The sequence below is a fragment of the Dendroctonus ponderosae genome, unplaced genomic scaffold (genome assembly GCF_020466585.1).
Source record: "Dendroctonus ponderosae isolate FM_Combo_2020 unplaced genomic scaffold, Dpon_F_20191213v2 Dpon_F_20191213_5, whole genome shotgun sequence".
Lineage (NCBI taxonomy): Eukaryota > Metazoa > Arthropoda > Insecta > Coleoptera > Curculionidae > Dendroctonus > Dendroctonus ponderosae.
In genome coordinates this window covers 12,763,950-12,777,395 of record NW_026018715.1, presented here as the reverse complement: position 1 = coordinate 12,777,395, position 13,446 = coordinate 12,763,950, and the positions used below count along the sequence as shown (strand labels likewise).

The 13,446-nt window shown below is 39.5% G+C and overlaps 1 protein-coding gene across 1 annotated transcript in view; it reads right to left on the bottom strand.

Annotated features, from left to right (window-relative positions):
• Positions 1–403: 403 nt before the first annotated feature.
• The window catches only part of LOC109545607 (zinc finger protein 79), a 76,668-nt gene continuing 63,625 nt past the window's right edge, over positions 404–13,446 (bottom strand). The window contains exons 2-6 of the mRNA XM_019916392.2: positions 12,842–13,124; positions 12,045–12,293; positions 11,819–11,988; positions 4,523–4,688; positions 404–1,084 (exon numbers count right to left, since the gene is read on the bottom strand). Coding sequence (XP_019771951.1) covers positions 1,053–1,084; positions 4,523–4,688; positions 11,819–11,988; positions 12,045–12,293; positions 12,842–13,124 — 900 coding nt within the window. The 3' untranslated portion in view covers positions 404–1,052. The remainder of the gene's footprint in view (positions 1,085–4,522; positions 4,689–11,818; positions 11,989–12,044; positions 12,294–12,841; positions 13,125–13,446) is intronic.

Sequence of the window (13,446 nt, the reverse complement as noted above, 5' to 3'; positions counted from 1 at the left end):
GCACTTTTGTGGTTAGTGTGGTTGGTTTTCAAAGTATGCTCTTCAAAACTTTAAATCGGTTCAATCTTCTGCATGAAAAACGCACGAAATCCACAGAGTTTGGTCGATTTTGAGCAAGTTGCTTTTTCAGAGAATGTGAAAGTGAAGTTGTCGAAGAAGTGAAAGTGGCCGCAACTGAACCGCTGATTCTTGAAATTATACGCAACGATTGAGTAGTGTTAATCAAAAACAAGCACAAAAACCCGAGAAATCATTCGAAATGATCGACGGAGGTTTTTCTTGATGTCCATTGGCATTTGCAAAGCCTTGAAACTAGTTGAAAATCGTCGAAAATAGTTTTTTTGCAAATTCTACGTACATTTTGAGTCACCCTGTAAAACAAATCGAAATAAAACCATGAAAATAAGACAATAAGAATATTTTATTATAAAATTATATACAATTTATACATAATGGCATAGTACATAGTCGTTACACAACATAAACCATCTAAGTAATATAAATAAGTAAAAAATTTCGATAACAAGTAATAACATAAATTAACCTTACCTAATCAGAGAATGACTAACGAACATTTGCAAGGCCCGAATACCATTAGTGCAATTTAAGTTTAAACTAGAAGAGCAACTAGGAAAAGTGATGCCGCTAAATTGGCATTTTCTGGTAAATGTCTCTGCAAACGTTCCCTAAATTAATATCCATTTTTCGGTTGCAGAATGCAATCACCACTGAACTTAAGCCTCTATCACTTGATTTAATGGACGAATATACTAAGAGCTACACGACGGCAAATTATACAAGGAAAAAATGGACGGTCAAAGAGCTTGTTCCTTCTTCAATTTCCATTATTTGAAACATTTATAACACAGCCTGTACATACCAATTTACACCTCCGATAGTCTGGAAAAAGTTTTTTGGAAAATCGTTCACTACTTAGAGTCGATTATTAGTCCGACTTCCCCTATTTGAAGCAGAAGAAGTCGTTCATTCATAACACTATGCCGATTTTATTTTGGAGATTCAGCCAACGGCTTTGAGTTCAGTTCCACAACTTATCCTTTCTTGGTTGATCCGTTTGGTTTGCCTGAAACAAAAAAAAACCGAGTTAATTAACAATTAGACGTCAACTATTTGTTTCCAATAATGCAACCGGTAGCAAAAAATGACTGTACGTTATTAAACTGATTTAATGCTTGAACTGATTCCCCGTAACTCTCTCTAATGAAGCTTGGAGAACTAATAAAAATGCGTCACCATTAAGATGGCTTTAATGAATTCGTTATCGATTTGATGGAACGGTGACTCGGAATTTTTGGTTCGAAAAACTTGATAGGTATGCAGAAGATTCAAATGTAATTTAAGGCGTCGATGCGCTGATAAAATAGCAGTTTGTGAGCGATTCACTGTGGAAGGAACTATCCAGGCTCACAAATAATTGGTTTAAATAAGAGCCAATTTATTTGGGCTCGATACAACAATGAGGGGTTTGATGTTGGCTCAATTTACCCGTCAATTTTGGGCGAAGAAATTAAATCCAAAACGAACATGTGCACGAAGCCTGTCGGCCGAAATTCGCCCGCCCCCAAGGTACCGTATCCCAACCTTTCGGAATGCTGAGGTCAATTTCCCTTTCAAAATTAAAAATTAAAATTTCTATCAAAATGCAGCCCGCGTGCACTGGCGGTGCAATTTTCTCTCAAATTAAAACCCGCAACAAAAGTCGAGCTGTACGCGCCTGGACAACGTGTAATTATTCTCGGACAGTAGTTGGCCGTGCAATCAGCCCGGCTACCGTCCTGCGGCCTCGAACCAATTAATTGGCCCATCAGGATTTACTATCCTGCAGGGTGTTATTTTGGTGCCAGTGCCGTGTCTTCGCCACACTATTTCGAAAAATCGTGCAAAATGCCCTAAAACTTCATCGCAAGGATCGCGAGGTGGATATTGAGCTCGAAGAAAGAACTCGCTGGGAGCTTCTGAGACGAAATCGTGGAAAATTTTGGCTGTGGTTCAAATGGACAGTTTTCTAAGAGTCAGAAGAAGATGTTAAAGTTAGTGTTTTTTGCTGAGCTCGTAGCATTCCTCGCTACTTTCTGATGAAAATGAGGTAGAATTCGAGGCATTTTAAAAGACTTGGTCGTTTTTTCGAAAATCGACCACTTCCCCCAAAATAAAAATAGAAATTTCACAAGCGTGTTTTCTGAGCTCATTGGATTGGTTCCGACCCAAGAAGGTTCCCAGTATCCACATTTTTTCGGGTCTGTAATAAGGTTGAAATCGTCGGAAAAAACGGCTCAAAATGGACAAAAAATGTCGATTATTTTGGATTTGAAAGTTGGAGCTGGTTTTTCAATGAACTTGTTGCATTCCTCGCTTCATTCTAATTAAAATAATGTCAAATGGGAGGTATTTTGGGGTATTTAATTTTTTTTGAAAAAATCGACCCTCCCCCCTTATTAAAATTTCGGTCAAAAATCAAAATTTTGCAACCGGATTTTTTGCCGTCATTGGATCGTTTCCGATGTAAGAAGTTTTGTAATATACATATATAAAGTTTTTCGGTTTGTAATAAGGAAAATATCGTCGGTTGAAAGGCGTGCCTCAAAATGGACATAAAATGTCGATTATTTCGGATTTGAAAGTTGGAGCTGGTTTTTCAATGAACTTGTKGCATTCCTCGCWTCTKTCTGATKAAAATAATGTCAAATKCGAGGYATTTTGRGGGATTTTAWTTTTTTTGAAAAAATCGACCCTCCCCCCTTATGAAAATTTCGGTSAAAAAYCAAAATTTTACAACMGGATTWTTTGCTCTCATTGGATCRTTTCYGATGTAAGAAGCTTCCTAATWTACATRTATAAMGTTTTTGMGKCTGTARTAAGGAAAATATCGTCSGTTRAAAGTCGTGMYCGCGCAAAAACTCCTCAAAATGGACAAAAAATGTCGATTATTTCGGATTTGAAAGTTGGAGCTGGTTTTTCAAGAAACTTGTTGCATTCCTTCCATCTTTCTAATGAAAATAATGTCAAATTCTAGGCATAATGGGGGATTTTTATTTTTTTGAAAAAATCGACCCTCCTTTATGAAAATTTCGGTCAAAAATCAAAATTTTACAACCGGATTTTTTGCTCTCATTGGATCGTTTCCGATGTAAGAAGCTTCCTAATCTACGTATATAAAGTTTTTGGGTCTGTAATAAGGAAAATATAATCCGTTAAAAGTCGTGACCGCGAAAAAATGCCTCAAAATGGACTGGATTATTTGTTACATTTATCGCTTCTTTCTAATGAAAATGATGTAAAATTTGAGGCGATTTGAAAAATTTTTTGAAAAAATCGGTTCTTCCCCCTTATTCAAATTTCGGTCAAAAAACAAAATTTCAAAAACGATTGAAAATTGCTTCGATTCTTTCGGATCTGACGATCCAAGTGTTTTTTAGTGAGCTCGTCCATTCCTCGCTTCTTTGCAATGAAAATGTAGAAATCGAGGCCTTTTAAAAGACTTGGGATTTTTTTGCTAAAATCGACCACTGAAAATTTCGGTCAAAAATAACAAATTTACAAGTGTGTTTTTTGCGCTCAATGGATTTTTTCCAAAGAGACCAATCAGCTTTCTAGTTTTGCATTAGGCTCATGATCCAACCTGGGCACACTTTTGATCCCAGTAAAAACTATGCGAGAATTGTTCGACTCTGATTCAGTTCACATGTTAATCACACATGTTTGTGCTCCGCCCCATTTAGCCCAATGTATTGAATGTAGAACTAATGAATTGAAACAGGACGATCGAATGTTTGGCCTGACCGATGACCGGACTTAGCCCCGTTGGAAATATGGTTAAAATATCTTCCAAACAAAATTTTTAACTCAAAGACGAGTCGTCACTGTTCAAGACCACGAACCGAAAACTTTCAGGAGGAATTTCTAAAATAATAAGTTGCCATCCGAAGAGATCCGTTTAGCTCGGGGCTTTGCCGCTGGTTACTCGCCTAATCGGTAATAGTAGTTTTGCATGAGCAGCCTTCGTGATTGGCGAAGGGCGCAGCCTTCTAATTAATATAAATCGTCTTAGCCTGTTTCAAAGTGTGCTAACACACACAGACTGGCATTCGACTGTTCTCAGCTAACGGATGACTAGATTAGGCAGTGGCAGTTATCCTACGAAGGCATTTGCTTAATTGGTAAGTTAGACGTCTTTTTAGGGAAAGGTGTTTTCGCTGGTCGGCTTTTCTTCTTCGGCATTTACATAAAATTACTTTCATATCAATCAACCATGCGAGAACATACTTGGAGATCTAGAAAAACGTTGGTTGTGAAACAAAAGTTAAGCTTGTTAAATGCCCCAATTTGAATGATTACTTTCCAGCTCACGCAGAAAAGTCTATGCATTTTTGGCGCACGCAACCTGATGGAATCAGAACACTTAATGGCTCTAAATYAGTTTTGCATACSAAATTTAGCCCGAAGTTGSAAATTCCCGWTRGACTTTGAGTTTGAAAAATGAAGCCAATCTAAWCCAGCTTACCTGTATGAAGGAACAAGTGATTCTTTAGGTTCGTATGTTTGGAGAATCCTCTGGAGCAAATGTGGCATTTAAAGGGCCAAGACCCGGAATGGACATACATGTGCGACCTTAAATCGCCTGGAGTTGGGAACGATTTGCTGCAAAGGTTGCATTTGTGTGGTTTGTCCTGGAAAATAAAAAATCAGTTAGTAATTTCCTAATCCGGTATAGATCGAAATGGATGGCCGGAAATTGAGCAAACCCATTGGCTCTCACTGTAGTTTATGACGACTCGGTTCCCACGGAATATTTAAACATATAAAGCGCATTAATTGAAGCGCAAAACTGGTCATCCTAATTTATTGACAAATAAATCAAAACCTCGTTAAATTAAACAGCGCGTTCAAAAATCTGCCTAGCTAATGAAGAGCCTAAACCATCACATCCAGCCAGAAATCGTATTAGTTAGCGATCGTTCTTAGGCGAAAAGCTTTGTTTACTGCACAAGTCAAAACTTAATGGACTTTTTATACCGACAGCCAGCAACTTGTTAAAGCCACAAATTTATGTGGGAATTTTTCGAAAGGATCTTTACTCGATTCTTTGTGATACGGGTCAAGAAATCCCCTAGAACCGACAATGTTAAGGTTGAACCCACCGAAGCGTCTGATGTTTGCTTAGAATAAAATGAGCGTGTTTCACCGTGCAATCATTTTATTGTAATAAGGAAAATGATGCGATGAATAAACGTTTTATCCACTAAGAATTCATTGTTTCGATTTTGGTTTCAGCCAAAGGTTGAACAATTCTGAAGCTAAAATTGGTGAATTTTTCGGGATTCGCATGAAATACATCGAATACTTTTGAATGTGGAAGATGTGACGAGCCCTTCGGGCACGACAATGATTTTGACATAAAAAAAAACCTCTAAACGTGCCGATTAATCAGTTTTTGGAAAATATCAGTGTCGCACCCGCAGGTCTCGGCACAACAACTACATCAGACACTTTTAAATGCTATTGTTGTGCCGACCTGTTTGGTCACGACGCTGGATTACGCGCAAAAAGACTCTAAAGTAGCCGATTAATCAGTTTGGAATGTCTTTGCTGTGCCGATCCCCCGGGCACAACACTGATTTTTTTTCAAAACGTGTTTGTTGTAGATGTTGTGTCGATCCCTTTGAGAACGACACTGATTCAACTCAAAAAACATTCTAAACTTGCCGATTGATCAGATGTTGCAAAAAATGAGTGTCGCGCCCGGAGGGCTCGGCACAACAACTACATCAGACACTTTTGAATGCTATTGTTGTGCCGATCTGTTTGGTCACGACCCTGGATTACGCGCAAAAAGACTCTAAAGTAGCCGATTAATCAGTTTGGAATGTCTTTGAGGTGCCGAGCCCCCCGGGCACGACACTGATTTTTTTTCAAAACGTGTCTGTTGTAGATGTTGTGTCGATCCCTTTGAGAACGACACTGACTCAACTCAAAAAACGCTCTAAACTTGCCGATTAATCAGATGTTGCAAAAAATCAGTGTCGTGCCCGGAGGGCTCGGCACAACAACTACATCAGACACTTTTCAATGTCATTGTTGTGTCGACCTGTTTAGTCACGACCCTGGATTAAGTGCAAAAAGACTCTAAAGTTGCCGATTAATCAGTTTTGAATGTCTTTATTGTGCCGAGCCCTCCGGGCACGACACTGATTTTTTTTCAAAACGTGTCTGTTGTAGATGTTGTGCCGACCTGTTTGGTCACGACCCTGGATTAAGCGCAAAAAGGCTCTAAAGTAGCCGATTAATCAGTTAGGAATGTCTTTGCTGTGCCGAGCCCCCGGGCACGACACTGATTTTTTTTCAAAACGTGTTTGTTGTAAATGTTGTGTCGATCCCTTTGAGAACGACACTGATTCAACTCAAAAAACACTCTAAACTTGCCGATTGATCAGATGTTGCAAAAAATCAGTGTCGTGCCCGGAGCGCTCGGCACAACAACTACATCAGACACTTTTCAATGTCATTGTTGTGCCAACCTGTTTAGTCACGACCCTGGATTAAGTGCAAAAAGACTCTAAAGTTGGCGATTAAGCAGATTTGAATGTCTTTGCTGTGCCGAGCACCCGGGCACGACACTGATTTTTTTTCAAAACGTGTCTGTTGTAGATGTTGTGCCGACCTGTTTGGTCACGACCCTGGATTAAGCGCAAAAAGGCTCTAAAGTAGCCGATTAATCAGTTAGGAATGTCTTTGCTGTGCCGAGCCCCCGGGCACGACACTGATTTTTTTTCAAAACGTGTTTGTTGTAAATGTTGTGTCGATCCCTTTGAGAACGACACTGATTCAACTCAAAAAACACTCTAAACTTGCCGATTGATCAGATGTTGCAAAAAATCAGTGTCGTGCCCGCAGGGCTCGGCACAACAACTACATCAGACACTTTTGAATGCCATTGTTGTGCCGACCTGTTTGGTCACGACGCTGGATTACGCGCAAAAAGACTCTAAAGTAGCCGATTAATCAGTTTGGAATGTCTTTGTTGAGCCGAGCCCTCCGGGCACGACACTCATTTTTCTTTCAAAAAGAGTCTGATGCAGTTGTTGTGTCGCGCCCTATGGGAACGGCACTGATTTTAATGCACAAAAACACCCTAAACTTGCAGATTGATCAGTTGTTAACTGGCCATTTGGCAAGTTAACATTGTTTTTCTGTTGTTGCCGCATCGAGCAAACTCACCAATTTCAATCAAATTTGGCGTCAAATACCGTTTTAAAAGATAGAAACTATTAACATAATAATTTCAATAACAAAATTAAATATAAAAGAAAAGCAAAACAAAACGCAAGAAATTGTTTACCGTTCCCAGTAGGTACCTACTATTAATTATTAGTGACTCGCATATTTCAATATTTAAACAAGAAGATTGAAAGTTACTAATCCGGTCATCGACAGTCTTCACCTTAGTTGTTTGTGTGCTTTCTATCGGGCTCTCTTTTTCCATTTGTAATTAAATTGTTTCATATTTATAAGGGCCTGCAACGGGCATTATTAGCTTAGCTGCGTTTCCCACTGTAGATTAGAAACGCCTCTTCAACTCAAAAAATAATTAAAAAAGACACCCCGTAAATTAATCATATGTTGGTTTTTGTCTACGGTACGGAATCGGATTCGTTCCACCTTGGAGGAATGTTTACGTCCATATATCTGAGGCAAAGTTCATTTTTCTTCATTCAGGAAACAATATTATTAATCGCGCTGTTGTCGCAATGCTTCAGTTTTAAGAGAAAGTACCTACTTTGAAAGCCCGATATGGTGGCAATATTAATTCCGCAGTTTACGCATTTGTGTTGCTGTTCAAAAACTTTGGAAAGCTTCCAATGCGGGGATCACATAGGCAAAAGAGCAAGGTTTTGGCGCAGAGTTGGCATCGAGGCCGCCCCCCAGGTATGCAAAAGGAACAGGTGCCTTGGGCTGGGAAAAAACTGAATCTTTGAGCACTTTGGACCTATAGAAGACGTCAAAGGCATAATTTATGGCCCTGGTTCGGGGCATGGAAAATTAGTTGTCATAATTTCCCTCCTGTAATGTGGAGAAATGATTGACTATTTCCACCTCAATTGACTGAGGAAGCTTAATTTTCCGTTTATTAGTGCGTCACTGGCATAGACAACTTCCCCACTACTAATAGCAACATAATCCGATCGGTATCTTGCTCAGAATCTTCCAATCCAATCTCGCACGGATTCCGAGTGTGATTGATCATAAATAGCCACTGGCACCCAGTCTTTTCCATTTAAAACGTCCATCAGGTGTCAATCGGCGTCCACACAATCTGTTTAATGCCGCTTCTTCAGTTCTTCCTCTTGGTCTTCGTTTTTATTCTTGATTTTCAGTCACTCATTCTGTCACCCGTCACTCCCGATTGGATATCCGAGACAAATGCTGCCGCGTTCGTTTGTTGCTTGCTCGTCGGCCAGACCATGTTGGATTAAAGCATGTTGCGTTTGCATACAAATGTGTACGATCTAGCAGATTCCATCCGCGTCGGAAAATGAATTCGATTTTTCGGGAACGCTTCAATCAAGATAAACGGATCGTCTTCACTGTTTCCCATAAAGGCACTTGCTTCATGCCCCCACGGCATAATTAGAGATTTAAATGCAGACAACCGATTAAGTGGGGCACTGGGTGCTCCACGCCGGCTGAACTCCGTGTGAACTTCTTCAGAAGTTCATGGTTCAAGAGTCACCAGGGGCCCTCTTATTGTCTGTTAAGGTGCCCTCTCGTCAGGTGTCATCAACGGTTACGGCCTTGGCGGGTATCTTCAGCTACGAGGATTATTGATGGGAAATGTTGAAGAGTTTTGTGTTGAAGAACTGTGTGAAGTAGGGAAAATGGGACAGGAATCACTAGGAGGACGGATGTGGAAAATGGATAAGGAACAACATTTTTGTAGCTTCTTAGCGTTATCTCTTTGTAATTTCTAATGGCAACTTCATTTTAGTGCATAATTTTAGCTTTGCCGAGTTATTTTTTAAGTCCATGCATGTACACCTTTGCGCTTTTCCAATTAGAGGCAGCAGGCTTTTTTCAAGCAAATTTGTCCTCACTAGCCTTTCAATCGAATTGTTCTGTTCTTAAACAAACCTTTTTTTGTTTTCAACCAACGGCGTAAATTGAGTTATTTATTTCCTCTAAAAAATCTATTGCGTCTCCCATTAACCACTCTTAATCGACTTTTCTCTAGGCAATATTTCGAGTTGTTCTGTGATTAATAGAATTCTGTCTGATGCTTAATTCATTCTCTCAAATTTCACTTTTCTCTCGGCCTTAGTTCGAATTATTTATAACCAAATCTAGTGGACGAATTTGTCATAATTTGAGACATTTTCACCAGTTGATCCAACCAATTCGATTCTTTTCATAAACGAATCAGTTGAACTATTGACGTGGAAAAAATCACATTTTCCCGAAGCAAATTTAGAGACATTGGCGACTGAAATTTTTCTATGAAAGCATTCAATAAATATTTTCAAGCAGAAGTAAACTGAAGCATCTTTTTTGTCAGTCCTGGTAGAATTTCCCACAGTTCGACGTTAAACTCTGTTAGAATAGCGGCGTTCAAGTTGAGCGATTTTCATGCCTTAAACCCAAGAAACTTATTCACGTCTTTGTGTGGTTTTGTCACAGATAGCACGTATATTGAAATTATATGTGAGCGTCCCCAACCGTTTTTAACGTTTCCCACAAAAACCCGAAATATGAAATATTGACTTCCGGCACCACAGCGGCGAAGGAATTTGCAAATATTCAATTGATAATTCAGACGATTCATGTAAAACTGCAGCTGCAAAATTAACACTTACCACTAGCACAAAGAAGAAAAACGACGAGTGCTAAATCGGGGGAAAAAACTCGATAAATTCTGCTGGCCTTAACAGATTTAAAAAGTTAAGTCCTTCATTTAGAGGATTATGTTCATCAAGGATGAATGTCACACACCTGTCGACTGAGAATTTAATGCCATTACAACGCGTATTACTTGGCTAAGGATGTATTAATTTATGGTATTTTCTTCAACGAGCTGTCGCTTCTAGACGAGTATTTGCCTAATTCTTCAGCTTTGTCTACGACTTCTCAAACGGCGTGCCTATGAAACACGGGCAAAGTTTTGAACGCTTCAATATACATGACGATACAATCAGTTTTGATTGTTTCTGGGCGATTTGGAGATCTTAAGCAACTTATTGAAGCAAAAAGTGTCTTTAGAAGTGCGCAAACTGTTCCGTTTTCTCAGTTTTTAAACAACCATTTCTTCAAAAAATTACAGTGCATCGAAGCATCAATGCACTGTAATTTACAACGAATAGCTACCTAATTTCCAATCGTTTTATTGGGAAAATCTTCCAGGTTCGCAATTTTCTTTGAAGGGCAAGAGAACGGAACTTTGTCGATCCCGATGGCTTCCTCGACCCAAAAAGTAACGAACGTTTTTATCAGTTGACCAGAACAGGTGTTTCCGATCGGATACCATCAACCCATCCATCCGTCCGTCCTTTTTCAAATAAAAATCCCGCCACAATCCACCTTGCACCCATCCAACACGATGGTACTGCCTAAAACGGGCGCAGGCCATGTGTTACATCATAATTACAATAATTCCGCTTTTTTCCTCGTTCTTTTTTTTAAGTCACATTCAATGAGGCATATGGGAGCCCCATTTGGTACAATGAGACGTCACTGGCTCGATGAAAAGGGTGAATTAGGGCTTAAGTGGTCAGATTTGTCAAGAAGTTGACGTGGGTAACAGCAGGTAGCTTATTGAATCAGGGATTAAAAAGTTATTAGAAATGACTGGTTCGTTGATGGGTAGCCTGGGAAAGTTTCCCTTTTTAGTCCAAATTTTAACTTTAATAGTAAATCAAAGGAATTCCCGAATTGAGTCAAATGGGCCTTTTTTCTTGTGGAGCAGCAAGTAGGTTTTGTCAAAATCCTGAAAACGGCTGGACGGATATGCACGCACGACTAATTTCTGCTCTGCATCTCAAACAGCAAAAATTAATGTTTTTTACGTCTAAAAATGGTAGTCGTTAAAAGGATGCAATTTTTATGCAAAATCACAACAATAACGCAGACAGATATTTGTTATCAAACAAGCGGTGTCAGCGCGAATTTGTGGTTAGTTTTTACATTGTGCTCTTCAAAGTTTCAAATATATAACTAATGCAGTTTAGTAAAAGCCAATTATTTTTGCTGAAAAAGTGCAAGCATTTTGATTACTTGTAAAGTAGGTATTTGTCGACAAACGTTGGAGCGTATTTGTGGTTAGTTATTAAATTGCGCTCTTCGAAACTTCAAATGTTAAACATTAAACTAATTCTTGTGAGAGAGTGGACGAACTTCCATATCACTTTGCATATGAAAAATGCATTTTTCGATTTACCCCTGGTTTCTCGGGAGAAAAATGCAGTTAAAAATTGCTCAGGTTGCAAGGGCTTTCCATCATCAATTAAGCTACGTATATGTTTTTCGCCAATTGTTCCTCAAGAAGAGGGTTCATCTAGACATGCCCCAAATCATCGGTTTATTTCAAAAAAAATATTTGGTTCTCATCGAAAATATGCCCAGAAAAGGCCCGACACAAGAAATACACTATTCAGTTTAGGTTAAAAAATCAAGCTCCACTCTCGTGCATCGATAAAGTGAAACTCAAATGGCGCAACTAAATGCTACGGAATTTCCACTAAAATCTCAATTTCGACTGGAAAACCAGACACTGACTCAGTTTTAAACCCCGAAAAAATAATTGTGGTCTCACCTTAATATGCGTCATGCGATGATAGTAAAGATTACTCGACGCTGTAAACCGCTTAAGACAAACCGGGCACTGATGAGGTTTCTCTCCACTGTGGATCCTTCGATGGGTGTTGAGTGAGGACGATGTGCTGAACCCCTTGCCGCAAACCATGCAAACATGAGGCTTTTCACCTGAAAAACCCAAAAATGTTTACTATTTTTGTGGCGATTTAAAAGCCAATACTGACCTGTATGCGTCCTCATATGTCTCTTCAGCAAAGACGGTCGGTCGAAGGCTTTACTGCAAACTCCACATGGGAGTAACGTGCGCTCACGGGGCCGCGCCCTCGGAGTGGGAACAGTCGACTCTGGAAGATCGCCCTGCGAAGAAGCGGCAGAAGAATCTCCGGAAACCGATTTTCGTTCATCCTGTTCGGATGGTGGAGAACCGGATAGGGCGCGAGTGAGCAGCGACATGGAGAGATCAAGGGGAGAATCTGCAACAATAAAACCGCATAAAAACCTCAGGTTTTTCCTAAGTGAAACGCAGACAGCGTAAGTAATCGGCTGCTCATATCTCCTTTTAGAGATGCTAATTCTGGAGTTACATAATGCGGCAGGTCTGCTGGAAAAAGCACGATGCTCGTTAGACCGTAAACAAGCAAGGTTCCGAAAACAAAAACGGGAAACAATCCTACAATCAAGAGAACCTAAAAAGAACAATGGATAATTTGATTGGCCGCGTTCGACAGATTTATGGAACATTTTGCGCAGCTTTGCATTTTGATTGGTTCCAATTAGACGGTGCAGTTCTATTGTCTGAAGACTATTGTGCAATTCCTTAATTATTTCTGTTAATGAGACTTTCAATGCAGTCGCGTAAACTACCACTAGAAAGTCCCAACTAGCTGATATCTCACAACGAGAAAATTTTTGTTTCCAGCAGGCAACCGTTAACATAAATTGATCAAGAACTCGCGAAATGAGTCTTTGTTGAATACCTTTGAGAAGAACAAGCGAAAAATGCTACAGTTGCAATACCAACCTTCTAATATCGAGTCCATCGTCTGCCTGTATAAACTAGCTCTCATTCTGACGAAAAATAACTCTTCAGGTCTTTCAGGCAAGTAGTAAACCAGCAGCTCGGTATCTGGCGGTATGGGCTTAACAGCTTCATATACGGGTTCCCCGCGGACTTTGGTGGCCACAAAATTCACCGAAGGATTAAATGCAGATGCAACTCGCACAAATCGCACCCAATTACAGTGCCGGACTTTGTGCCCGTTATTTGACGACACCTCATCGTAGCAGCCGAAACGATGCCGGATCTGTAAATGAAAAAAAAAATTAATATCATTAGTAACCAAACCCAAAAACATTTGGGATAAATCGAATTAAATAATTCGATTCTCAAATTTCTGTATTCAATTTTTTAAATCCTGCTCTTGCTCTTCTGCTGCTGCTAATCCAAGAGCGTTTTAATGATTTTTATAAATTTTAATGTACGTACTTTCCTGACTGTGTTTCAATTCCAAATTAAAATCAAATCCTGGGCTCTTCAGTCATTTATTGTCTATTTATCAATTAAAAAAACGTTTCGGTGTTTTCCACCATCATCAGTTTCAATGTGTAGCGTTGTTGCTACTTTAA